Source organism: Rhodamnia argentea, chromosome 1 (genome assembly GCF_020921035.1).
Source record: "Rhodamnia argentea isolate NSW1041297 chromosome 1, ASM2092103v1, whole genome shotgun sequence".
Taxonomy (NCBI): Eukaryota; Viridiplantae; Streptophyta; class Magnoliopsida; order Myrtales; family Myrtaceae; genus Rhodamnia; species Rhodamnia argentea.
Window position 1 is genome coordinate 12,903,583 of NC_063150.1, and position 25,595 is coordinate 12,929,177.

General features: G+C 41.8%; 5 protein-coding genes across 12 annotated transcripts; 2 read left to right on the forward strand and 3 right to left on the reverse strand.

The window, feature by feature from the left end:
- The first annotated feature begins 1,032 nt into the window (after window positions 1-1,032).
- On the forward strand, window positions 1,033-20,749 carry LOC115751318 (uncharacterized protein At3g49055). Of its 2 annotated transcripts, XM_048285298.1 has the most exons (6): window positions 1,033-2,743; window positions 2,838-2,914; window positions 3,192-3,303; window positions 3,454-3,570; window positions 5,483-5,858; window positions 20,739-20,749. In XM_048285298.1, exons 1-5 carry the CDS (start codon window positions 1,310-1,312, stop codon window positions 5,837-5,839), a joined length of 2,097 nt encoding a protein of 698 aa, XP_048141255.1. In that variant the 5' UTR covers window positions 1,033-1,309; the 3' UTR covers window positions 5,840-5,858; window positions 20,739-20,749. The 2 variants fall into 2 exon arrangements, with proteins under 2 accessions (XP_048141255.1, XP_030545042.1); XM_030689182.2 differs by lacking the exon at window positions 20,739-20,749 and having other exon boundaries at window positions 5,483-6,125.
- LOC115751317 (protein starmaker) lies at window positions 7,855-12,485 on the reverse strand. 3 transcript variants are annotated; one of them, XM_048285297.1, is made up of 5 exons: window positions 12,299-12,485; window positions 11,267-11,638; window positions 8,819-10,456; window positions 8,240-8,782; window positions 7,855-8,156 (listed from the first exon to the last, which is right to left on the reverse strand). In XM_048285297.1, the coding sequence occupies exons 2-4, from the start codon at window positions 11,620-11,622 to the stop codon at window positions 8,263-8,265; spliced, it is 2,514 nt and encodes an 837-aa protein (XP_048141254.1). In that variant the 5' UTR covers window positions 11,623-11,638; window positions 12,299-12,485; the 3' UTR covers window positions 7,855-8,156; window positions 8,240-8,262. The 3 variants fall into 3 exon arrangements, with proteins under 3 accessions (XP_048141254.1, XP_048141252.1, XP_030545040.1); XM_048285295.1 differs by having other exon boundaries at window positions 8,240-8,718; window positions 8,755-10,456; XM_030689180.2 differs by having other exon boundaries at window positions 8,240-10,456.
- On the forward strand, window positions 14,003-18,516 carry LOC115751322 (serine/threonine-protein kinase AFC1-like). 3 transcript variants are annotated; one of them, XM_030689193.2, is made up of 12 exons: window positions 14,003-14,320; window positions 15,142-15,328; window positions 15,812-15,838; window positions 15,912-16,065; window positions 16,158-16,206; window positions 16,292-16,406; window positions 16,687-16,778; window positions 16,905-17,061; window positions 17,162-17,226; window positions 17,313-17,410; window positions 17,508-17,610; window positions 17,876-18,516. In XM_030689193.2, the coding sequence occupies exons 1-12, from the start codon at window positions 14,228-14,230 to the stop codon at window positions 18,023-18,025; spliced, it is 1,290 nt and encodes a 429-aa protein (XP_030545053.1). In that variant the 5' UTR covers window positions 14,003-14,227; the 3' UTR covers window positions 18,026-18,516. The 3 variants fall into 3 exon arrangements, with proteins under 3 accessions (XP_030545053.1, XP_048141260.1, XP_030545056.1); XM_048285303.1 differs by lacking the exons at window positions 14,003-14,320; window positions 15,142-15,328; window positions 15,812-15,838; window positions 16,158-16,206; window positions 16,292-16,406; XM_030689196.2 differs by lacking the exons at window positions 14,003-14,320; window positions 15,142-15,328; window positions 15,812-15,838; window positions 15,912-16,065; window positions 16,158-16,206 and having other exon boundaries at window positions 16,292-16,413.
- LOC115751331 (NDR1/HIN1-like protein 6) lies at window positions 18,808-19,885 on the reverse strand. The gene has a single exon (XM_030689215.1). It carries the CDS (start codon window positions 19,883-19,885, stop codon window positions 18,884-18,886), a length of 1,002 nt encoding a protein of 333 aa, XP_030545075.1. The 3' UTR covers window positions 18,808-18,883.
- Window positions 20,750-21,147: 398 nt separating the features above from the next.
- LOC115751321 (pentatricopeptide repeat-containing protein At1g13040, mitochondrial) lies at window positions 21,148-24,419 on the reverse strand. 3 transcript variants are annotated; one of them, XM_030689191.2, is made up of 4 exons: window positions 22,750-24,419; window positions 21,860-21,985; window positions 21,585-21,683; window positions 21,148-21,315 (listed from the first exon to the last, which is right to left on the reverse strand). In XM_030689191.2, the coding sequence occupies exon 1, from the start codon at window positions 24,304-24,306 to the stop codon at window positions 22,753-22,755; it is 1,554 nt and encodes a 517-aa protein (XP_030545051.1). In that variant the 5' UTR covers window positions 24,307-24,419; the 3' UTR covers window positions 21,148-21,315; window positions 21,585-21,683; window positions 21,860-21,985; window positions 22,750-22,752. The 3 variants fall into 3 exon arrangements, with proteins under 3 accessions (XP_030545051.1, XP_048141273.1, XP_048141268.1); XM_048285316.1 differs by having other exon boundaries at window positions 21,148-21,368; XM_048285311.1 differs by lacking the exon at window positions 21,148-21,315 and adding an exon at window positions 21,376-21,470.
- Window positions 24,420-25,595: the final 1,176 nt, after the last annotated feature.

Here is a 25,595-nt window from a genome sequence, read left to right on the forward strand (position 1 = left end):
GAAAGTCTTTGTAAAATAACCTTTAAGAAGCTGGATCCTTCGGAACTACAAGAATCCTTAATTAGAATAGGATAATAATGTTCCAATAATATTGTGAATTATTACATTTTTTTTTATGTTTTCCTTTTTTTCCTTTTTTTTCTATTCTTTACTTCTTATTTCTCTCTCTTTTTTAAAGAGAAAGCGAATGTGCTTTAACTTTGTGAAGAATCCCAAGCCTCAATTCGTTTGTCTCCCTCTATCATTCTCGCTCAATCTGATTTTGACACCGCAATGCTTGGCTCGAAAACGACGTCGGTTTGATTGTTTGTGGAAGCAATGCCTAACGACATGGCACTCGCCGGATGCCTCGTCAGCGTCCGTTTTGCCACCTAGACACCTACTAAGATGGACTTTCACCCACCATCTGCCACGCCAGCATCCATTTGCCACCTAAGCAATGGCTGAGATGGCCTTTTTCGATTAAACATTGATGGTCCTAGTAGTTTGGGTCGAAATCATCTCCCAAATCAAAGCCGGTGCATTTTTTCTGCGACCCTTGAAAGCTTCGGCCAAATTCACCATCAAATGAAACTCTGCTCCAACTTTTGTCCAAAAAAAAAAAAGACCTTTAGTCAGTAGCTAATGATCACCTCTAGATTAAGTCGGACGAAATCAATATTTTGTTTTTTGGGTCGAAGGACGAAATCAAATTGAATCGGACAAAATTAGCTAGAAATACCATGCAAGTATATGTCCTTTGGAGCTATATGGATCGGGCCTAACGGGTTACCAAAGTCCGAACCTAATCGAATTCGGAGGATGGCTGAAGTCCAACTGGGCCTCCGACGGGCTTTGGGCCGATCAGTTTCGATTCCCGGAACACCATTTGACAGAGCTCCAAAAGTCAACAGGAGTCGTCCCTCATCCGTTGGATCAGACTACTAAATCCAGATGAATGACGTGGCGAAATCAGAAGCCCTGTCCCTATAAACTTCGATACACTACCCACCACGCGATCATTATTTTTTTTTTCCGATTTCTTCAATTCTGCACGACACACACACAGACAGCCAGTTGGGGGTAGCCTTGCTTCTTCTTCTCCCTTCTTCACGGCACGATTCATCGTCTCTCGCAAGAAACTCCCGATCACGCTGCCAACCCGCGGTGAAGTTCGCTCGAATCGCTAATTTATCTAGCAATTTCGAAGCCCTAGGTCGTCGGAGTTGGTCGCACCGGTCGCGTTGACGGACATCGGGTCGTCACTATTCATGGTAATTGACCCGATTGAGTAGCTTTTTTTCTTGGATTAGACGGCCCTGGTTCTGCGATGGCTAGCGCCGACGACGAGGACGCCGCCTCCGATGCTGTCCTCAGCGACGTGGAGGAGGACGATCCGGTGTCGATCGCCATCAAGGAGCCGTCGCCGGACGACGTGTCGGTGGAGCGGTTTCGCGAGGCTCTGGCGGAGCTCGATCGCGAGAGGCAAGCGCGAGTGGAGGCGGAGAAATCGAAGTCCGAATTGCAGGGCCAGTTCAACCGGTTGAAGGCGCTCGCTCACGAGGCGATTAAGAAGCGAGAGGAGTGCGCGAGGCAGAGGGACGACGCCCTGCGCGAGAAGGATGAGGCCTTGAGATCCAAGGAGGCCGTCGATGCGGAGCTGGTCGAGGCCAATCGGGTGAAGGATGAGGTTTTGAGTCAAAAGGACGATATCGCGAAGCAATTGGATGAAGCTCTCAAAGGGAAGGATGGTGTGCGGTCGGAGATCGAGAGTTCAGCGCATATGCTTGTGACAGGCATCGAGAAGATATCGGGAAAAGTCAGCAACTTCAAGAATTTTGCTGCCGGAGGATTGCCAAGGTCACATAAGTACTCGGGATTGCCTGCGGTGGCATATGGAGTGATTAAGAGGACTAATGAGATAGTTGAGGAGCTACTCAGACAGATTGATACGACTACCAAATCCAGAAATGAAGCAAGAGAACAGATGGAGCAGAGGAATTATGAGATTGCCATTGAGGTTTCACAGCTGGAAGCGGCAATTAGTAGCTTGAAGGAAGAGGTTGCCAAGAAAAGTAATGCCGTGGATGGTTTGCAGAGGGCATTGAACGAGAAGGATGTGAAAGTTGCGGACTCCGAAAGGGAGATGTCAGGGAAACTAAGTTCGCTGGAAAAGGAGAATTCGGAGTTAAGAGATTTAGTAGCTGAATTTGATGATAAGTTAAGGAGCTTGGAATCGAGGATTGAGGCGCAGAGGCCTTTGCTGATCGAACAATTGGATCAGGTGTCAAAGATTCATCAGAGAACTTGCAATGTGATCAGGATTGTAGATGTTCGAAATTCTGAACAATCCGACTTGGCAGAGTCTTTATTTTTACCACAAGATACGGATGTGGAAGAAAACATACATGCCTCACTGGCAGGAATGAAATCCGTTCATGATTTAATGGGGATTGTTATTTCAAAGTCGAAGGATTTGGTGGAGGAGAATAATCGCAAAGTGAAGGGTCTGAATGAAACAGTTGATAGATTGGTGAAGGAGAAAGAGCAGATTGGGTCACTGCTCAGAAGCGCTTTGTCGAAGAGGATGTCATTAGACTCGTCTTCTAGAACCAGTGACGTGTTTCAGGCTGCAGAAAATGGTTTGAGAAAGGCAGGGATAGATTTCAAATTTAGCAGACACACGGGGGATAAAAAAGTTGCAGGCCTTGGAGGTCCTGAAGTGGAAGAGATGGAGACAGAGGAGGATGAAATATACAATTTGGTCAGAATCTATTCCTCTTATGGACAAACTATTGTTATGGTGTTATTGTATTTCCTTCGATTTGACTAAAAGATTTTCGCAATGGACAATACAGGCTGGTGCTTTGGAAAATATTGTTAAGGAGTCCCAGCTTGAGATAGTGGAACTTCGACATTCTGTGGAGGAACTAAGGTACATTCCTTTGCCATTCCTGATGGTGGTGCAGGCAGTGCACTCTTACCTGCAGTACTTAATTTGATTATGAATTTCTCTTCTTTTTTTTGTGAATATTAATTCAGTCCTGAAGTTTGGGATCTCTATGCTATTGTTGTTCTTCCTGTTCGTTTAGCTTTCTAGGTAGGTCAGATACACGAGGGAGGGGGTGATAGACTTGCAGGAGAGGTAATTTTGTGACACAAGGTACTGATCAGGTACTATTCTGTTTTGTGTATTGCTTTGCTGGATGAAGGGCAGAGTCGAGTTTACTTAAAGAGCATATTGAGGCACAGGCAAAGGAGCTCAACCTTAGAAAGCATCAGATTGAGGAACTTGAAGAGAAGGAGAGATTGGCAAATGAAAGTGTGAGTTATTTGTCTTTACTTTGTGGCACTACTTGTGTATTCTGCCCTTTGCGATTGAAGTCAATTACCTAACTTCTCATTCTGTCTTAGGCAATGTTGTGAGTAAAATGGTACTTTATTGAATGATAACTGAATAATTTTCTTCCATAGATCGAAGGGCTTATGATGGATATTGCTACTGCTGAAGAAGAAATTGCTAGATGGAAAGTTGCAGCAGAGCAAGAAGCTGATGCTGGAAAATCTGTTGAGAAGGAGTTTACTGTAGAGGTTTGCTTTCTATGTTAATCACCCTTTTGTTGTGAATTTGAGTGCTCGGTGTTTAATTAGGACATATGTGCTTTCTCATGTCAACGTAGATAAATGTATCCAGCAGGAAGACAAGAGCATATGTACAGCACAGTGGCCAAGTCAATATCGTATCCTAGCTATACTTAGTGGTGCTAGGGTCTTAAAATCAAGATCCATGGGTTGATGAAACTCGATAATTGGTGTGGCATGTAATCAAGATTTTTTTAGCAAGATCGATAGCCTGAGATTAGTATTCTCACGGAGTAAATTTCAGAGAAGTGGATGCTGAATTTCTTGAAGCCAGGAATTCCTTATGTTATAGCAAAGCCACTTGTATAGATGGAGAGTAGTGTATAGACGGAGAGTAGTGCATAAATCCTGCCATAGTGCCGCTGACCTGGGTTTGATGCTAGTTTCTACAGTTGAAGTATTATAATATTTTGCCCAGCGGTATAGGACTAAGTACCGTAAGGTTGTCATAGTTGACAAGCCTCCCTCATTCTCCATTGTCATAGCATGAAGGCTTTCATTGAAAAAATTTAGTCAACAATTTCACTCTCTTAAATTTTAGCCAAGTATTCCAGATTGTCGTATTTGATAAGCCTCCATCGTTCTCCATTGTTCTCAAGATAGCCGCGTATTCTTAGCGTGTGGTTCTCACTATTAGGTCGTGAGCACAAGCAGTATGTCTTTGTAGCAAGAATCTTTGTCACGATCGCCTTGTTTGAATATGTTCTGCAGTTGAGCATTATGGTTTCGAATATCTCGGAAGACTGACTTAAAGTCCAAGGGTTAAAGTGTAGGGGAAGTACCATGGATCATCAAGAAAGTTGTATAGTGTACGAAGCTAGCTAGCATCCTAAAATTACATTAAGAGCACTGAATTTCCCAGGAATATCTTAGGGCAATTAACAACTCCTCAACATGTGCTGCTACTATATGAGTTAATCAACCACGGACGGAGGTCTATTTCAGAGTATTGACAACTGTGGATGTTTCTTGCATTTCTTTCATGTAGTTTTGGTCCCAGGATCTTCTGTAAACAAAAGAAGCATTAATGCTTCTTGGCTTATGGCAGTGTTGTCATGAAATGAGAGATGATGGTTATTAGTTAAAGTTTTCTTTTAGGGGAAAGACCGGATAGATGAGGGTTGTGATTGTGATTGTGATTGTGGCTGATGGAAACAGGATAAATTCATGGATGAAACGCTCAAGTCAATACAGGTGGGGCTGGGGAATGGTAGTCCCTCATACAAAGGAAGAAAAGCACAGTATCAGAGATCTCTGCTTACTTATGCCAATTGAAGTTAATTCTATCAAATACTCCTGAACCTTGTAAATGCTGGTAGAGCTTTCTACTCTGTGATTACCAGAAAACCTGCATTCAAGGCGAGCGGCTGCATATAGCATTGGCCAATAGCATATTGTTTGCCATCCTTTTTGGCAGAACAATAACAAATCATCTGTATCTCTAGAAGACGGGCCAACTAACTGAATTTATGTCTTTTCACTCTCTACCGTTTTCAAGTTCAAGATCCTGAGGAGACTTACTAAATCCGCTGAATATAGTAGCTCTACTTGATTAGGGAACTGTGGGAAAAATTTAGCCTCTGTAATGTTTGATATAAATTTCGAATATTTTCTTTTTTATTTGAATTTTATAATTCACATTATATTATATTATATGTTCAATTTCTTAATTTATTGAATTTTTATTTATCCTATTTGTATTTGAATTCTATTTATTATTAAATATGTTCTTTCTATTTTTTTAAAGAAAATAAAATTCAAAAGAATTCAAAAAGATGAACGAGGTTTCTGTTACTTCCTGTTGTTTGTAGTTAAATTTCTTGTTCTCTGCTTTAACAGACTGAGTTTATATATGCCACAGTTGTCTGCTCTCAAGCAAGAACTTGAAGAGGCAAAGCAAGCAGTGTTGGAGTCGGAGAAAAAGCTAAAATTCAAAGAAGAGACGGCGGCGGCGGCCATGGCAGCAAGAGATGCAGCTGAGAAATCACTGAGGTTGGTGGATCTGAGGGCGTCGAGACTAAGAGACAGAGTAGAGGAATTAACCCGTCAGCTTGAAGAGTCCGACCTTCAGGGAGATGCAAGGAGGAACCGCAGTGGACGACCGAGATATGTATGTTGGCCCTGGCAGTGGCTTGGGTTGGACTTTGTGGGTGTTCAAAGATCAGAGACACCGCAAGAAAACTCCAATGAGATGGAGCTTTCCGAACCCTTTTTATAGGAACAGCTCTGAAACTACGGTTATATTGTGATCTCACAGAAGCGGTGGTGTCAAGTGGCAACTTTTTTAGCGACACTCGTGCCGGCCCTGGGCTCTCCCCCGTAAGGATCAATTCTTCCAAAATTGAAATTAGCTAAGACGGACGGCAAAATGAACCCATGGGCGCGCTGCAATTTGCTGTCAAATGTAACACTACATTTTCATCTTTTGCTTACTTGTAAATTCCAATACAGATTAGAGGATTGTGTTGTTCTCACACGTCTCAACTTGTTTCATGGGATTGGATTTACTATGTTCGGCCATGGTCGGTGCAGATAATGGGACCGGAAGATGCTTTCTCATTTCGACCGGATGAGTTTACTGCCTTACCTTCGAGGCTTAATAGCATAAGATCGCTACAGGGGGAGATTGCTGCAACCTCAGAACACTCGTTTACATAAAATCTCTGGTTGGAAAACTCCTCCCAAGGTTCTTCCAGTAGACATGGGAACATAAATGTTGAAGAGCCAGCAAAAGTCAAAAGTGAAGATTGAGTACAGATATGCAATCCCAGCACGTAAAGCCCTTTCGTCCGACTTTCTTTTAGTCTGCAAATGTTATTAGGATGTATATCTTAACAATTTAAAAGTCTCTGTATTCCCAAGTTCCATTTAAGGTAGTAAGTGGATGGAGAACATGCCTGTGTCATCCATAATTGACTTATTCACTTTATCCAAGATTTCTTCCTATCCTTCACACAGCATTAGCACTAGAGAAAGAATCAATTTACCGGAATATGATGTGAGAGAATGTGAAAAAGATTTTCTTGGGAAAATTCACACCCATTTTACTCAAATTCTTCCTGGCCTTTATTACCGAGAAGGCAGGTACACTATAGGGATCACGGAACACCTCAGGTGGCCGATACACATGGCCATTTCTCAATGATACATCATGGAAATAAATTCTCTTATATAAGTAGACATGTACAAAGTAACATTAGTAAAATAAAATGCCCTTGGACCCTTGGTTTGGTTAAAGGTGTTAACCTCACCAAGAAATGAAGGATTTCTCTCCTACGGGAGCCTCTGCGACCTACCCGTTTGATATACAGGGACAATAAGCTCCACGAATGCGTTCCTTATTTTAAAGTATCGATGCCCACATGCGCCGCACCCTCAATTGCTGGTTAAATATTTTTTTTCTTTGAAAGGTAGGAAATACCCTCGAAATTTAACGTCCCAAAGTTCAGACAAAATAGTTTAAGGACATACTTAGGTCGAATGCAATTCCTACGTACTGTTACAATGCATAAAGCAGACAAGTTGACATGACAATCTGGAAAAATTCCCTCACTTACTGATTAGGTACATGCGGTGCACGTCCAACTTAGGATCATCACCGAAATCACTGTGACATCTAGAAAAATTTTCTTACAGAGTCCAAAATCCCAAGGATATCCAGAGAAATCCATTTTGCTCTCGTTGATTACCCTTGTGTTAGTCCAGAGCCAGTTAGATTGCATCCGACGTCACCTCATTTGCTTGGAAATAAACCCAATGATATTTCTCCCATCTTTTTGGAAAGGATGCCGAGGACCGTATTCTTCAGTGATTTCTCGGTATAACTACAACCGAAAGAACCTGCACAGTTTTAGTGTAGGGACATGCACAACCTATCTAGCTTGCTAGTCCTCTAGTGAACAGAGTATCCCTTCTCTACGGAAAATTTATATGCATGCGTGCATGCGGGCGTGCGTGTGTGTGAACTTTAGAATTTGGGTCTGTACATTTTAGCTCTGTAGAGAGACGCTGCAGGGTAGAGGACAAGAAAGCGTGTTCTTAATTCACTGTTTTGGTCCCTCCCATTCAAAATGTCTCTTTCACAAGAGAAGATCAGGAAGCTGCTCAAATCAGCCATTGAAGAACTTCCATTATATTAGTCATGAATAGACACTCCATCTTACTTACAAGTTATAAGGAGATAACAAACACAATAGTGATAAATAGATGCGCGGCAAAGACTTGGCGGTAGTAGAAAGATGAAGCAAACATAACCATATTCGCACGTCTCAGAATATGAAACATTCCATGTCATCTGTACAAGTACTCTGATACTTGTAGCTCAACAACAGCAGAGTACGATGATGCAAAAAGCTCAATCCTCTCCTACTATAGTGCTTTACCAAACAAGATCATATTCAGTAAAAGCATCTACACAAACAACAACAGCAATATCACACGGAAAACACTGTCACGCCATGGAATTGCAATACCAGGCAGTGAGCTTTTCTCTAATTCCAGGTCTGAAGCAGCTCTCAAATGGTGAAGTCTCGATTCTGCTAGAACAGCAAAATTCAAAAAAACATGAGAGAGAGAGAGAGAGAGAGAGAGAGAGGTGGAAGGCTCGAATTGAACTCACCACAGATGCAAGGATCTTAAGTTTCAATGCCTGCTGCGGTGTTCCCCCCTATCATTCTCTGACCTCCTCCCACTGGACCTGGAACCATCATATCTACTGCCTCTCTTGGAGGCATCCCCTTTGCTGTCTGTCTGGTAATCTCTATATCCTCGCTGCTCATCTTCTCTCCGAGTGTTCTTCTGTTCCCCAGAATGTTTTCCCTGCCTTTCATTATTTTCTCCAGAAGCTACATTTTCTCGCCCTTCCTCCTCCCTTGCATCATATCTCCTACTTTTAGAAGGTCGATCATCTCTACTATGCCTTGCAGAATAACCATGCTCTTCATCTCTCATGTGCTTTCTTCCAGCACGCTCTCTTTCATCTCTGCCATGCCATCTCTCTCCACGTGCCCTCTCATCTCTGTCATGCCATCTTTCTTCAAGTTCCCTCTCATCTCTGCCATGCCGTTTTTCTTCACGACCCCTTTCATCTCTATCACGACGTCTTCCTTCACGATCCCTTTCATCTCTCTCAAGCCATCTTCCTTCACGATCCCTTTCATCTCTGTCAAGCCATCTTCCTTCATGCTCCCTCTCATCCCTGTCAAGCAGCCTTTCTTCTCTTTCCTCCCTTTCATCTCTGTCATGCCGCCTTTCTTCTCTTTCCTCATAGTCATCATTGGCTTTCCTCCCACTCATCTGTAATTGATCCTCCTTTTCATAACTTCGACCTCCCATGTCATTCCAATCTTCACGCCTTCCTTCAGATCTACGAGATCTAGAGTAATCAACAAACTGATCTCTCTCATCCTTATATGTTCGTGTCTTCACTTCAGACTCGGATTTTTTATCCTTCCTATGTTCCAAGCTGTGCTCTCCCTCCCTCAAAATGTCCTGAGATTTTGATTCTTGCAGGTTATCCCTGGTGTCACCATCCAAACTGTTGCCCTTCTTTCTTTTGTCAGTCTTATCCCAAGATTCATTGAGAGTTTCCTTCCTTGATCTGTCATCATTTTTATCTCCAGATCTCAACCCTTTTCCTTCTCGATTAGGCACATAGCCAGCCATGTTCTTGACATCAGCATGACGTATACTCTTGCCAGTATCATCACTAGCTTTTGCACGTCTGCGACCATCAGTGCTACTGCCAGAGTCAGTATCACTGTCACTCCCACCAGTATCATCACTGCTACTATCATCTGCTGAAGAAACTGGTGCTCTTTCGACTGCCCTTTGTTTTCTTGTTATTCTGCCGCTTCTCCCACCAAAACTGCCATCAGAGTCCCCATCATCAGAGTCATGTCTCCGACTCCGAGCTTTATCTAATTTCTTCTCTCTCCCAGAACCTGAGTCATCATCAGTATCATCCCTCCTCTGCTTCTTCACTTTATCAAACTTTTTATGCTTTCCCACAATGACTTCGTCAGATTCACTGTCACGGTCTTCATCATGCCTCCTGCCGCCTTTCCTTCGTATGTCTTCACCCAATTTTCCAGAATTCTCGGAATCGGAATCACTTCTTCTACGACCTCCACTTCGCTCGTTAAATTTTGCAGGTTCACCTGCCCTTGTTTTCACCTTACGATCAATATCAGACTCATCCTCAGTGTCCTCATCTTTGCCAGTTCTGATATGGCGCTTTCCCTCCTTTGATTGATGCTTGGAGCCCTCATCAAAAGTATCATCCTCACTCGACTCATACTTCTTCTGAGATTTCTTATTTTTCCGAGATTCCAGTTTGGACTGCATCTTGCCAACACCATCACTTTCAGAAGAATAGTCAGATTCATCAGACTTATACATCCTGGGTCTCTTGCTCTTTTGTTTCTTGTGCTTCCTATTAACATATTCTACCTCAGAATCACTTTCTGAGTCACTTCTCCGGCTATATTTGCGATGCTTCTTCTCAGTTGCTCTTGTCTGTTTCCTAATATCATCTGAATCAGAAGAATCATCATGTCTTCTTTTTCGGCCATTGTCATTCTTATGCTTCATATCCCTAGCACTATTTCTCTTATCATCTTTTCCAACTTCTTCCACCTGTTTTTTCGAACTGTAATCTCTATCCAGGAAAGCATGTTCAGGTCTCTCATGCTGCAAAATCTTCTGCCCCACTTTAGGTTCATCATCAATTTCCTCATTACTTTGCTTAGTCAACCCTATACCCAAAGCAGCTCTGAATGTTTCCATCTGCTTCTCTTTTCTAGCAGCAATTTGGTGTGTTTGTGTATCAGAAACCCTGATCATGACGCATGATTATACCACAGGTTAGTTGTTGCAATGTGAAAAAAGGTAAATTACGGAGCTGGCTTGCTAATTGGATGACAAAAGCATCACCAACTCTCTGAACTAGAGTAACATAACGTGGAAAAAAATTGTCATGAAGAGAGCATATACAGTGATCAATTTAAGAGTCCCTTGACAAGAAAAAAACATTTGTAGTCCAAGACATATCTTAAGAATTGACACAAAAACCCCACGCCACAGGAGAGTTCTATTCAAGCAAGTATTTTTCTCCCTTCTCTAGAAAGTAGAGTTGAGCGACGAGCATAACTTGTTACTCTAGCAAAATGAGAAGCTTGGCCCAGAAACAAGTTGTTAGCCCAAACTCTTAGCTACAGTATGGACAAGCTCGCTTTCTTGAGGGGTTCCTTGAGAAAGACCATCCTGTGCAAACGAATAACGATAAGAAGAGACACTCATACGACCAAACGACCGTTTGACTGCACAAGGACATGTGATATCATGCATATGCAGCATCATTCCTGATTATTCGGGATTAAATATTGATCAATATGGCATACATCAAACAATCTTCCTGCATGTGACTCTGCCCTAAGATGGAGCAAAGAGTGGGGAACCTTTCGCTGGGTTTTGGAATTTGACATCAGGAAGTTTTTTCACACCAACCGACACCAATTCATTCCTAAATAATGATCATCCTTCACATGAGCATCAACTGTTATGTGAATTAAACTTTCAAAAAGTCATTTCATGTCCACACACACGGGTGCACATGCACACGGAGATAGAGAGAGCGAACGCATACTTCTTTTCAGCAGCCACAATGGCAGTAGGACCTCCACTAGCTTCAGAAGCAGAGGCAGCTTCCAGAGTCCTCCTGGCCTCTTGCAGCTTCTCTGCAATCTCAGCTTCAGTGTATCCTTGATCAGTGAGCTTGTCTTCAAGCACAACAAGCTTAAGCTCTATCTGGCGTTTGCGATCATGCTCAAGGATGTCCTTGTTGGGCTTCTTGGAGACACCAGCTGTGCCCTGATCTCCCTCGAACCCCCTGGTGGTTTCAGCAACCCTCCCAGTTTTCGGCTTTACAAAGAACTTGTTTGTCTGGATGTACCCATTCGTCCCAGACCCTCTTGGGGTCTGTAACCCTATTCCGTTGTACATCTCTCACTTGAAATTCCTACATGGCCATCCATAAGGAAAATCACCACAGAGAAAAGACCTTAGAGAACAAAAAATACAGTAAAGGTGAATCGCAATTCTTTCTTCAATCACACGCAAAAAAAAAAAAAATTAGAAACCTCACATCAAAACACGAGCCTTTCATCTACGGCTGGCAATTCCTCACACGATACAATAACATAGCCTCAAAATGGTCAAAAAGCTAGCATATTCGGGGTGAGATTTTACATAGATTTTCAAGGATGACGTGTGGAAATCAAGCTTAAAAATTTCCTATAATCCTCATTTCAAACAAAAGAAACCCTAGCTAGCTCAATCAGATCAAATCCAAACAGCTCGCAGCCTCCCTCACTCGCTGGCCTCTCGCTCTTCCGCCCTCCCCGGTCCTCTCGCTCGCCTGTCACTCTCTTGCCACTCGCAAGTTGTTAAATAGAAGCCGCAGCAGTCACGGCCGCCTCCGCGACCGCTACCGGACGCTGTTACTCCCGTGGCGAACGTCACCACCGCTATCCCCTCGCCGCGAAAGACGAAAACACAAAGAGAAGACACATGCACACGGACAAACAATAAAGAGGATCCGAAATCAACCGCGTCTCAACACTGCAAACTCTGCAATCAACAAATCAGACCCCACTTTCACGAGAACCAAAGCCTTTACCCCTTCTCCAAAAACCTCGCCTCAGCTGGCTATCGGATGCGGACGATGTTGAAGGTGCCTGCACAGAGCACCGCCTCGCCGGTGTTCGCCTGTGGCGACTCTGGGACTCCGGTGACTCGTCGCCCTCGAAATGATGGATCCACTGGTACACCCGATCGCCTCTCTCCTCTCTCGCCCTCTGCTTTTGAATTTGACCTAGCGTTGCTGATTTATCCGGTGAGGTTCGGAGATTCTTCTTAGTGGGCTTTGATGGGCTTGCATGTTAGTTGGGCTTTGATGGGCTTTCAGTTTTTAATTGGGCTGGTTTAACGAGGCTGATATCTCTGTCTATCTATTTTTATCGCGAAGACACCACTATATAACTGAAAAAAAAAAAAGTATCGCAAATATTGAATTTGTTGCATTATCCACAGAAATAGAAAAAATTTTCCACTTAAACAAACATTTACCGCTCACCCAGAACATGTATTTTGATGTCTTCACCTTAATTACTAGCATTTTAACATATTAGGGCATCTCATTAGTAAACCGACCTAGGCCGATTCATCAGATTTTGATATTATCGACCGTTTTTTGTGTATATGCAGAAATTTTCTCATTATCACAATGGATCCTAAAAAAAAAAAGGAGTTTATATCGAGTTAAATATATACTTTGACTTACATCAATTAATATCATTTAATCATTTCAACTAGAAGAATCGTTTTTTTTTTTTAAATTGTTTTCAGACAACATGATATATTCACCATAAAAAGTATTCATTCACAATTTTTCTAAATCTCTATTTCGATAAGATATTAGAATGGGCCTCACCCAATATCGCTGCAAAATCTAAAGGGCGGATGAATATGTGCCAAAAAATCCAATGACCATATTGAACAAGTTAAAAGTTTAAGGATGATATTGTGCATTTGGTTAAAGTTCATGGACCATGTTGAACAAATTTATTATTTTAGGGATGACAGTACATATTAGGCCAAAATTCAAAAAATATTTGAGTCATTATCCCTAATCTAAATTATCTATGCAACATGTCTTGCGGCTAACAAATCATTTTAACATTATTATAGTTCTTTAAAAAGGAATTGTCTTTTTTTTTTGTAATTTTGTTATCCATCATCAAAGTAATGACAATGGCATCTATCCTCTCATATGCCTCCTTTGGATTTTTACCCCCAAAGCCCCTTTCACATGCTGAGATACTTACGACTTTTGTTTTGAACTAGCTTTGTAAATTGCAAAAACGAAAGTGTAAGTATTTCAGCACCCTTTTTCATTTATTTCAAATGCTATTGCGCATGTTGTTTATGGCGATAGCAAAGTATATTGAGTTATGTATTGCATTGATTCATTTACAATGGATAATGAACAATTACAAACTAATTTAAATAAGGGTTTCCTCTAATTTAAATATTGCAAATCACATATGTCAACAGTTATTTGATTTTTTTATTTTATTTTATTTCAATTAAATATATTTTTTGAAATAATTCAATTTTTCTTTTAACGTGCTAAGTTTTTTAATCTATTTAATTTTGACAAGTAACAGCCTTTAACTCGTATCTTCATTTCTTTAGTCCCTCGTTCCCCGTGAGTGATGACGTCATAATCTTCGAGATGACAAAATTACCCTCAACAGTAGCTCAATTTCACGAACCAGCCTCTCTCGCGCTCAGCATATTCCAAAGGAAGGACCCTCTGTGAATGATGCTAACCAAACCCAAACCCCGGGTACGCGTCCCTGGTCCTTAACCATGGTTAAATGAGATTCACCGAACCGACGGACGAGATCAGCTCCGAGAAGCCGATCCGACGGTCGTCGAGCTCGCGCAAAGAACGGGGGCTCAAAATTGTTCCGCTTCTGCAGGATTCGATCTATGTAGCTCTCCCGATGATCGGTTGAATCGAGACGATTCCGAAGCAATTTAGATGGAAATGGACTATGTGTCCGAATTCCCTCACATTCACACGGATCGGCGTCCCAGGAAGAGGCCGAGGTTAGCTTGGGAGCCTCTTCCGAAGGTATAGAATGTTGTCTTTTTTGAGAATTTTAGCTGCTTGCTTGGTGAAATTTTTTCGTTATTGTGGTTTATGGTTGCCGTTCTTTTGTTTCTGATGGATTTTTGAGAAATTAATTTGGTGGGGTTGTGATGGGGCAATGAACTGAACTTTCATTGGATTCGAAATCGTGTTGTTCTTGGGGGATTCATCTTTCTTTTGTTTGGGGGGGGAGGTGTTCTGGGATATTTGAGATGGGTTTTCTGTGGTTAGACCTGAATCTTGCTGCACGTAGATGTTTTGGCCTTGTGTGAGGTTGATAGCGTTTGTATATCGGCGGTTTATGGCGAATGATGGGTTGTAATTCTAATGAATTTCCCGTCTTAAAGTCTAAAACTTGTCATGGTAAAGCGAGTTTCATGGGCTCGGAGAAATATTGCTGACGAATTTGAAGTTTAATTGGAATTCTACCTTGAAATGGTAGTTCATTGTATAGAGGAATCAACTTAATCATTCTTTGTTAAGAATTTCTGAATGTGTGTATGTGTAGGCATGCATTTATGTCTAAATTACCGAAATTCAGATGTATAGTGGGACTATCGAATGCCTGGTCTTTGCTTTGTTCAATTTCTAGTTTTTGGAATAGATTTGATTGGAATAATGGAAAATAGGAATTTTTTGCTGTTCGATAGATGACTTACTTTTTTGTGTGTCTCACTGATTTTGTATGTTTCCTGTTAATGATATTTGATGATGCAATATCTTGATGGGTTATGTTTTTGGGAAGGGTGGGTTTCCGGTGTCATGTTTGTTTAGTGTGAGTGTGAATGGATGGCTGTGTGTAGGCTCAGTCAGGAGTTTTTTGTGGGCAAGAGCTTGGGAATGTGACAAGCTATGGACCTCCCAGAGTACTCCCGGACCATGCTAGTCTTTTTGTAAGGGGATTGGATCAAAAGGGCTCTCCCCCATGGCGAGATGATGACAAGGATGGGCATTACATGTTTGCAGTTGGAGATAATTTAACTTCTCGCTGTAATTACACTCAAACTGGGGTTTCCTCCTTTTCATATCAAATATATATCACATTGATAGTCAATTGTTCCTTTTCAGTTTCTAACAGTCATTTCTATACATCACATTCGGAACTAAATTTATCAAAAAATTTTTATAGGGAAAGAAACATTTTTCTCAGAATCCCAATTTTCAGAGATTAACAGACATTCTTTCCCTGTTGCTTCTTTTTATCTCCCACATTCACTCTTAAAATGGAAGTTTGACTAGAAACACGTCCTTCGATATGGCAAAGTCAACACATCTTCATTCTACACTCACCCTCGCCTGAACCCCCTTTCTCTCTCGTCTACGTCAGGGTGCCGTTAAAAAGTTTCATTCTTTCATCTTGTTCATCCTTTTCTTTCCTTTTTATTTTCTGTCTCAAGTCTTTTATAGATTATGGTTTCTATACAATATATTGTACTTGCAATACTGATTTCTCCCTTGTCCCTGCAACTGCAGATAAAATCAACAGGAAAGTTGGCGAAGGTTAGTTGCTGCATTTATATTAAGTCCTTTTGCATCAGGGATTTATGTTCTAACAGACCTTCTTCAAATGCAGGCACTTTTGGACAGGTTCTGGAGTGCTGGGATAGAGAAGCTAAGGAAATGGTTGCCATAAAAGTTGTGCGAAGCATTAAAAAGTATCGCGAAGCTGCAATGATAGAAATAGACGTGCTCCAGTTGCTTGGGAGATATGACAGAACAGGCAGCCGGTGAACGCATCGTGCCTTAAGCGCTACCTTGCTATGTTGTTTATGCTGCTTTTGGTCGATATAAAATTAGTGTGGCTGTTCATTCTTTGCAGATGTGTTCAAATACGGGACTGGTTTGACTATCGTAACCATATCTGCATTGTAAGTAGTGTTTTGACTTGGAAGATTGGAATTATCTATGTGCTATAGGGCGAAAACTTTACAACTGATTGAATGGTCTTGACAGGTGTTTGAAATGCTTGGACCAAGCTTGTTTGATTTTCTTCGGAAAAACAGTTATCGCCCATTTCCAGTTGATCTTGTTCGGGAACTTGGCAGACAGCTTTTGGAGTGTGTAGCATGTCTGTGGTTGTTACTTATTTAGTCTCTATTGTCATTATTGGAGCTTCCACCGCAGTTCCTAGATTTAGCTCACAAACTATCTTTTTCATTAGGGGTCTTTGAATCTCTGTCTTTGTTATTCTCATATTAAAAAAGAAAAATTATATACTTTTAGCTTTATCATAAACTGTTGATGCCATAGTTATGGAGGCTTGTTTTGAGTTTGGTTGGAATAGAATTCTGTTTCAAGGAAAACATTTGCCAAAGTTGCTTATTCTGGTTGGATTGTAAATGTTGCAGTTATGCATGATATGCGCCTCATTCACACTGATCTAAAGCCTGAGAACATACTATTTGTATCGGCAGAGTATGTGAAAGTACCTGACTACAAGGTATGTCTTCCTTTATCAGCTTTGGGCCCTCTTAGTTCCTTATACTGGATTGTATGCGGTCTTCCCATTTTACTCTTTTGTTCCTGGTATCATTTGGCCTCAAATTGCGTCTCATCTGCTATGCAGGCTACATCTCGATCACCAAAAGAAGGAAATTACTATAAGAGGTTGCCAAAGTCAAGTGCTATTAAGGTCATTGATTTTGGAAGCACTGCTTATGGGCATAGAAGTCACAACTACATTGTATCAACCAGGCACTACCGAGCGCCAGAAGTTATTCTTGGTAACAGCGGTTCTTGGGTGTCATCGCCTGGTTATTTTTGTCCGAGAGGGTGATTCCCGTTGGTATAAGACGGCTATGTAAGCTTATAAGATTTTTGCAGGGATTGGATGGAGTTATCCTTGTGATATATGGAGTGTTGGTTGTATCCTGGTGGAACTGTGCTCGGTATGTGGTAATTGTAAACTCTATTCTTGGGAATTTCAGTTTGCGAGAGGGAAATAAATTCTGATGTTGGAAGTCATTGTTGACAGGGGGAAGCATTGTTCCAGACTCATGAAAATCTAGAGCACTTGGCCATGATGGAGAGGGTCTTAGGACCATTGCCTCAGCATATACTGAAAAGAGCAGAGTGCGTGCTTTTCCATATTCCTTTCTGTGACTGTAAAAGAGAATCATCAGTGTTCTTTCTCACCAATTTCTCTTTTTTGATGTTATTATTTGGTTAGTCGGCATGCTGAGAAGTATGTTAAAAGGGGAAGACTGGACTGGCCAGAAGGGGCAACATCTCGGGACAGCATTAGAGCTGTTCTAAAGTTACCTCGTCTTCAGGTGGGTATTACTGTATCCGCTAAGGAATAGGTAGTACCCTACTTGTATGTTCAGGTGCATTTGCCATTTGAACTCTACCATGTGCCATTTAAGACAATCTGGTTTGGCCTATGTTTTTCTGTGCTGTGCGATTTGGACCAGGTCCTGTTCAACGGAGCTAGTCGTTGACATTTTTTTTCGTGGGATCATCATTCTCAAATTCGACTTGATAAACCTATTGGTCTTTCTATTTACTTGTTTTCTTGTCAATCTTTTTACTTGGCAGAACCTAATAATGCAGCACGTGGATCACTCTGCCGGGGACTTAATTGACCTCGTGCAGGGTCTTCTTAGGTATGAACCATCTGAAAGGCTAACTGCCCATGAAGCCCTCAGACATCCCTTCTTTTCCAGGGATCATTACAGGAGGTTTTAAGATAAAATGGTTTGCTCTGCTGGCACTCCGATGTATTGCTGGAGCATTATATCATTCTATTTGCTCCACAGATTAGAGAGATCAATTTGGCTCTCGAATTGCTGTTGGAAGTGAAGGATAAGGAAAAAGGTAGAGAAAAAGGCAGGAAGAATATTCCACCATCACCCAGAACCTCTTAATTGAGCTGCTGTAGATAACCCCATTGTCAAGTGAAGCTTTATCCTTGTCCAAGATTGCAAGTTTTGTATCTTTACAATATGTTGTATCGAATTTTTTTTTTTTTTTTTTTTGTGGTCCCTTACAGATTTTCGATGATGAGCTTTGCCTCCACGCACCGCTCGTAAGAAACTTAGGATCCTCAATTTATAGAACGTGAATGAAAGCATAGCTGCATTACTAGAAAAACAAATTCGGAAATGATATCGGAATGCAGTTCAGCTGGAGATGTTGTAAATTTGGAGTAAAATAAATGTTTGTTTCCTGATTGTTAAGCTCTTGATACCGGTACGGCTTCGGTGTTCAATTCTGCAGGTTTAAATAACGTTTTTTCGAAAGCTCGAGGTGACAGCCTGTTGTATTCAGAACTTTTGAGCTTGCATGTGTTTTACCAGAAAAACCTTAAGCACTGTCCTTTAACTTTGACTAGAGAGGGCACTGGAAGCCCATGGACGAATGGAAATTGACGTGAAAATCATATGTTCAATGTCAATAGAAACTTAGAACTTGGCAAAGGAAAAGACAACAAAAGCATTTCTCAGTGCCGAGTTAAATGAAACAAACAGCAACAAACAGCAAATTGCCGACCATCTGTGGAGAAAAAACAAGTCTGATGATGAATACTTAAAAATGTCTGATCCCTCAACGTTTTGTCCTGCATTGGCTTGCTCTGAGAACCCCAGAAGGAGGTCCAGTGAGAGCGATGGAGCAATGGCTGTACAACCAGTAGGAGTATCTCAGAAAGCTCCCAAATTTTGATCTTACCCGGACCAACCCCTTGACTTCGAACACCACCAAACCATTACTCTCGAGCAGCTTCCTGAGCTTCTCACTGTCTTTTGACGGGAGCCTCACCTGGCTGCTGATCATATGAACATTCGCAAGCCAGGACTCCAACCTCGCGGTCGAGAACGGCTCGATGTATTGCGTTGCAATCGCGTTGCTCCCGTAGTAAAGATCAAGGATCACATAGCTGAAGTCGTTTCTGACCTTCCTGTTTGGATTCGTGAAGTTTGTGAGCAAGGTCATGTCAGCATTTAAGAGGTAGTCCATGTCCAGGTATGCTGCATTGAGGGTGGCGCTAGAGATCTCGAACTTTGGGAGATGAGGGCGGAAGACGAGGTACACAATGAGGACTATGAGGCCTCCGACAATAATGATGACCCCGAAGATGAAGCAAAAGGTGGCGAGAAACCATGTCAGGAACTTGGTTTTACGTGGCGGAGGGACAACGAAGCTTGATTGCTGTTCTTGTCGATCTCGTTGTCGTTGACGGGGAGGTGCTTGAATGGGTGGAGGAGATACTCCCGTGGGGGTATGTAATGGTTGAGTTTGTTCATCGTGTGGCGGCGGTGAGCTTTGAGCAGTAGGTAGCGGTTGCACCGGAAAACCTGGTGGCTCGGAAAATCTGGTTTGTTCGCGTGGGTGGATTGGGTAGGGAGGGTGGCGAGTCGGGACTCGCTGAGGAAAACGAGGTTGGCGGAACTGGGGTTGGGGTTGCACTTGTGGTTGTGCCGGCAGTCCCTCCAGTTGTGGCAAAACTTGAGCTACCGATGATGGTGGCTGGTAAGGTTGGTCAGGAGGAGGCAATCCGGGCTCCCGCCGAAAATAAGGGTTGTTTTCATGATGGTAGGAGTTGGACATGGCTGGTGTGGACAGGGAGGAAAGGTATGGGAAATGGGTGCTGAAGTCATGGGGAGGGAGGGATGATTTGATGTTTAGTTTAAAGGAGGAGGAGGATTCACGCAAAGGCAAAGAATCAAAGCATAAGCTGAGTGAGAAGAGGAGGCAAGTAATCTTCTGTTGATGCTATTCACTCTTTCCTCTAAAGAGCTGTATTGGGAAGGCGCGCTAATGTGGAGCATTTAACTTTAATTACATGGGCCAAGGTGGCTTGCACAATATATTTTTCCCCCTCAAGTCTAGAAGCAAAATTATGTTGCCTTTTTCATGGTCACCATTTTCCTACTACACATGCTTGAAATGCACAAAGAGAAGTTTCAAATCATCAAAGGATTTCTGGCATCTCATGGACATCAGCGTTTCTTTACAGGTATGCTTAGCATGAAGACATGGCTACCGCATATCGTTTTCCGATTTTTCCAGTAGACTTAAATTGACAGCAGCCAGCAGAAAGGAGAAACTTCAGGAAGAACAAAAAAGTACGACAGAGGACTGGCGGTGTACTGTGTCATCTAATTGTGAACACCGATAGAAACCTTCTAATGTCACATGTGATCTTGGCAGAACTAAAAATAGCAAGATCACCAGATATTGCTCTCCTTACCTTGGAATTAACTTTTCTGAATCCCAACATTATGACCACTTCTTGTGGAATGATGACAGATGCCTAAACAATCAACTCCTTCAGGTTCGTTCCAAAGGATTTGATTCTTTCTTCTTCTTCTTTTTTTTTTTTTTTTTTTGGGCTAATGCAAGAGAGAGTACGTCATTTATTCTGGGGAAGCCAAGGATCTCTTGGTTTGCTTTTGAGGAGGGCATTCTGATTCTCTTTCTCTAACTCTACGCATCGTCACCTTTGAGCAACTTCAGCTTGCGACATCAGTTGTGAGATCCACTTGGCCCAACCATCAGAAGTGCCCTGGCTTCCTTAGGGGTTCTAATGAACTGGGAAAGGTCTGGGAATGATGCAATCTATCTCATAAGACCTTTGCATGTCAATCTAATTTTTTACTTTTGTCAATATATGTCCAGAAGCATGTAAGTCTTCTCCTTCCTCTTTCCTCATTTTCCTCAACACGTAAGGGGAACGTCCTCAGAAATTTGAATGACCTGCTTGCTCGATGTCAGTCATCCACTTCTTTTCATCAGCTTCGAATTGTATTTCCATTAAGTTCAACTGAAAAGCTTCAGGTCCATATTCGATGAACGATGACACGAGATAACGGAAAGGACTAAATATCCAATCTGCTTCAGAGAGCTAGCACGGTAATTTCACAATCGTTCGATTGGCATCCTTCTCTATCATAATTAACAGCGCAAAAGTCTTGGTTGAAACCCTCTCCATACCTCAAAAATTGTCTCTGAAAGCAAGGACAACAAAGATATTCTTCCTGAAACATGACAGCATCCAATTTTTCAAGCCACTGCTGTAAAGCATATAACTCTGGAAGCAGGTAGATCATCTGACAAATAATTATTGAGCCTCAGACCTTCTTGGGGTGGATTTTTACACTTAAAAGAGTGTCATCATCTGCTCTCTTTGCACCTGACAAGATGTTCGACTATAGAAAATGATGCACTCTTGCATTTGGGTATCTACTTATAAAGGTCATCAAGATATCTGGTAGAGTAAATAGGAATGATCTAATGATTCACTTACCACCTTGAATCCACTTCATTCTGAGCAACAGCCACTTAAGTCTGAGCAGACGACTCATGAATGAAGCTGTTCACCATCTGTGCAGCAAGAGTTCATCTACTGCATGATTAGGCTAGGAATTAGTTTAACCTTTGGGGACAATGCTATGTAGAATGACATGACAAATCAAGCAAGCCCAATAATATAGTTACTGCAATTGAGAAATATACCATAATGAATGGCTCTAAATACATAAAATCACATCTAGAAGAAACTATCAGCTTAAAGCCTCAAACCTGGGGGCTATCTCATCTTGTAACAACATAATTGTCACGAAAAAGGCTGGAGACCATAGTCTAGCCAAAAGCACGTCTTCGTCCAGGCATGGCAGAAAGAGAAAAGGTAATGCGGCAGCTTTTGACCTGAAAAGATCCAAAATCATCTAGTGCATGATTACAGTTACGAGTAGCTAAATGCCGTCATGGCAGTTCACTATCATTACAATTGTCATATAGAAGCATGCGACTACATGTCCCCAGCCATCTTACCTTGGAAAGGAGGAGATAGTAGAATAACCAATTCAAATTAGAATGACAAAAAAAAAAAAAAAAGATTCTGAGGCTCCATGTAGTGGATAGAAGATGCTCCATAAATCAAAGCTAGGCCCGTGCTCTAGTGAATTAAGTTTAAGTGGTCTAGATGCACGAAAACCAGGTCGCCGATCCCAAACATTACGAGATGCAAAACAAAAAACAAAAAAAATGATAAAAATGGCATGTCCAGGAAAACAATATAATTCTGATAAAAAAAGGAAAACAATATAATAGCTATTACCTATCCTCCTAAAAAGGGAAAATTGTCTGTTCGATATACACAATGGTAATATCAGTATTTTGAGAAAGATAATTTAGCCCCGGAATGACCTTGATAGGCCGTATATTTCATGTCATCTAGCAAAATCTGAATGAGAAAGTCAAATGGCTAGCTAGAAAGACATAGAAAATGAACTTTGGAGGTATGCCAGGGCTTTGCATGCAGCAACTCTTAATACATGTAAATAAGATTATCATACCAGTAATAACAGTATCAATTGAAACAATCTCTAGCAAAATCAAGAATCAATAAAAATGCAACTGTACAGGAGATGTTGAAAATAGAAAAGACAATGATGCGCATTATCCCGAACCTTTTATCCTGCAGAATCTACTGAATGGATTGCACTAATGAGTGTCTCAGAAATAGAGCTGTCAAGTGTAAATCCTTTCTCCATCATTTCATCCCATACTTTACAAGCAACAGAGAGCTTCTTTTCACAAATGAGTCCACTAATAATCAACTTATAAGTTACTGCATCAGCATGGCATCCGCTAGCTTGCATTTGTTCATACAGATGCATTGCTTCTTTTACTTTAGAAGACTTGCAAAGTCCATTGATGATAGCATTGTACAAAACCACATCTGGCGAAATTCCTTTCTCCACCATGTCATTGAATATTTTCTCAGCTATTGTAACTTTACCGGACTTACAGAAGTGATCAATAATAGTAGTATACAAAATTCGATCAGGAAATATATCCATCCCTGACATCTGATCGAGAAGTTCCTTCGCAATATCAGAACTGCCATCTCTAAGGAAAGCATTGATAAGAACAGTGAATGTAACAACATCTGGTGCAATTTCCTTTCGACACATTTCTTCAAATAGCTCGTAAGTCCTTCGTGTATGACGATCCTCAGAGAATGCTGCCATTAGCGTATTATATGACACAACATCACACAACCCTTTTACTTGCATCTCGTTCACCATCAGGCTGTGAGCACGATCAAGCTGCTTGGCTTTACAAAGGCCCTTTAAAAGTTGATTATAAGTATAAATGTCAGGTTGCAATCCATCCCTCTCCATCCTCTTCATCAATTTCTCTCCCTCCTCCAACATAAGCTTGTCACAACAGTAATTCAACAAGATATTATACGTAACCAAATCAGGATTGCATCCATTTCTCCCCATAAAGGATTTAATCGCTAGCGCCTTGTCAATCTTACCAGATTTACAAAACCCACTTATTAATGCGTTATAAATTAAACAAGTGATCTCAGCTTGACCACCCTTCATTACATCAATTATAAGGTCATATGCTAAATCAACCTTTCCTCCAACACAGAGCCCAACAACAAGCGCTGTGCACGCGATTTTATCCGGGATGAATCCCTGGCCAATCATACGATGCCACATTTCGACTGCAGCATCGAGTCTTCCTGCTTTACACAACCCGTCGATGAGAATAGTATAAGTCACAACATCAGGCTCACTCCCTAGCTCTACCATCCTATCCAACACCTCCACGGCCAACTCCACGCGATTTTCATCACACAGAAGATTCAAATAAATGTTACTAGCCCAAATATCAAGCATGCACCCGACCTTATCCATGTCGGGAAGGAGCTTATCGATGAGAGCAAAGTTCTTGACCCTGCAGAGGCCGGAGACAAAGCGGGAGTAGGTGAACGAGGTGAGCGAAAAGCCCCGGAGGGTCATCTGGTAATAGTAACTCTCGGCTAACTCGAAGCGGGTCTGGCGGACCAAGACGCCAATGAAGCGGTTGTAGTCGATGGAAAAGACGCGGCAGTCTGAGCGGGACATTTGGTCGAACACCTGGATGGCTTGGTCGATGAGGCCGGCCTTCACGTAATTTGAAATGCGAGCGCGGTATATCAGGCGGGTCGCCCCCAGCCGACGGCACATGTCAGAGCGAAGGCATATCAGCGGCGGAGCGTGACGGTGGCTGTGCGCTCGTGCCCGCTAGACTCGGAGGAGAGAGAGAGAGAGAGGGAGGGAGGGGGAGACGGGCTCGTTGAGAAGAGAAGGAAGAGCGTGTCTGAAAGAGAAGGTGGTGAATGAATCCAGGGGCCCGAAATGCGGAGAGGATGCAGACGTTGTCGATGGGCTCACAACTTGTTTTGGGCTTTCCGATCCAGCTTACGAAGGCCCACCAATTTCCTTTTCCCTCTTTTTTTCCCTTTCTTCTTATTTTCCTCCATCTCAAATCGAAATATTTTTTTTGAACCAAACAAAAAAAAAAATAGAAATATTTTCCGGTTACGTCGTTGATTGAACTTACGCACGGACGATATCTATCATTTTTCTAAAGACTCAGGGGTGTGAGCGCAAGGCCCGCCTACCCGAATGTCCATGGTACCGTCCATAAAATTCATGAACCAGTTAAGTCCCGACCTAAGACTTATGTGGTCAGCGTCAACTCAGAACGACTTGCTAGCGGTTGATGAGGATTAAATAGACGAGCTCCAATTCCTAAACTCAACATCAAATGAAGTCCACCTCTGTAACACACTTAACTAGGGATGAACAGAAAAAAACAACCTTAATTTTCTTTCTTTGTGCTGGCGCTTTGTCACTTTATTTTCAATTCATTAAATAGTTATCTCTTCTTCATTTTTGACATATTTCGAGAGTATTTTTTCTTCAGGTTTTTGTCGATCAATGCTCTCAAGACGCACAAAAATGTAGGCTAAAGGTAATAAAACCTTTTCTTCTTTTTTTCCGAGAGAGAGTGAAGACAGAATTTATTTTTTTGAGAAAACTAATTGCTTCTAAAAAAAAGATTTGCATTGGCAAAATACATATTATGGAGTCATTAGAAGCGCAAGTCAATTTGCTCGTGGGGCATCAAACTTTGTTTTGGCCGTTGGCATTGTGCTGGCGTGGACATTTTGCATTGGCGATTAAACGTAAAAGGAGGCCTTAGCATTGGAGGTGATTCCATTGGACGATTTGATGTCGCTTTCGCACGATTCTTGTTAACCAGCGCCTCCGAGACACTTCTTAAGTATGCTTTATTTAGAATAATTCAGTTTTCAAGGTAATTTGTGCATGATACGAGGAGAATCAAGAGTGTTGAAAACTGTAAAGTTTCCTTAATTGATTGCTTAACAGGTGTCTCGAGACACTCGTCGACAAAATTCAATATGTATCAAGGAATTTTGCAAATTAAGCACGTGGCAAATGAAAAGCTT

Bases quoted from the DNA above. Each gene is read 5' to 3' on its own strand.
- LOC115751318 (XM_048285298.1), top strand. From the start codon at position 1,310: ATGGCTAGCGCCGACGACGAGGACGCCGCCTCCGATGCTGTCCTCAGC. The intron at 2,744-2,837 runs GTCAGAATCTAT...TGGACAATACAG, and splicing joins AGGATGAAATATACAATTTG to GCTGGTGCTTTGGAAAATAT. The intron at 3,571-5,482 runs GTTTGCTTTCTA...TATATGCCACAG, and splicing joins AGAAGGAGTTTACTGTAGAG to TTGTCTGCTCTCAAGCAAGA.
- LOC115751317 (XM_030689180.2), bottom strand. From the start codon at position 11,622: ATGTACAACGGAATAGGGTTACAGACCCCAAGAGGGTCTGGGACGAAT. The intron at 10,457-11,266 runs GTATGCGTTCGC...CGTCATGATCAG, and splicing joins ATTGTGGCTGCTGAAAAGAA to GGTTTCTGATACACAAACAC.
- LOC115751322 (XM_030689193.2), top strand. From the start codon at position 14,228: ATGGAAATGGACTATGTGTCCGAATTCCCTCACATTCACACGGATCGG. The intron at 15,839-15,911 runs GTTAGTTGCTGC...CTTCAAATGCAG, and splicing joins CAACAGGAAAGTTGGCGAAG to GCACTTTTGGACAGGTTCTG. The intron at 16,066-16,157 runs GTGAACGCATCG...CATTCTTTGCAG, and splicing joins TATGACAGAACAGGCAGCCG to ATGTGTTCAAATACGGGACT.
- LOC115751331 (XM_030689215.1), bottom strand. From the start codon at position 19,885: ATGTCCAACTCCTACCATCATGAAAACAACCCTTATTTTCGGCGGGAG.
- LOC115751321 (XM_030689191.2), bottom strand. From the start codon at position 24,306: ATGTGCCGTCGGCTGGGGGCGACCCGCCTGATATACCGCGCTCGCATT.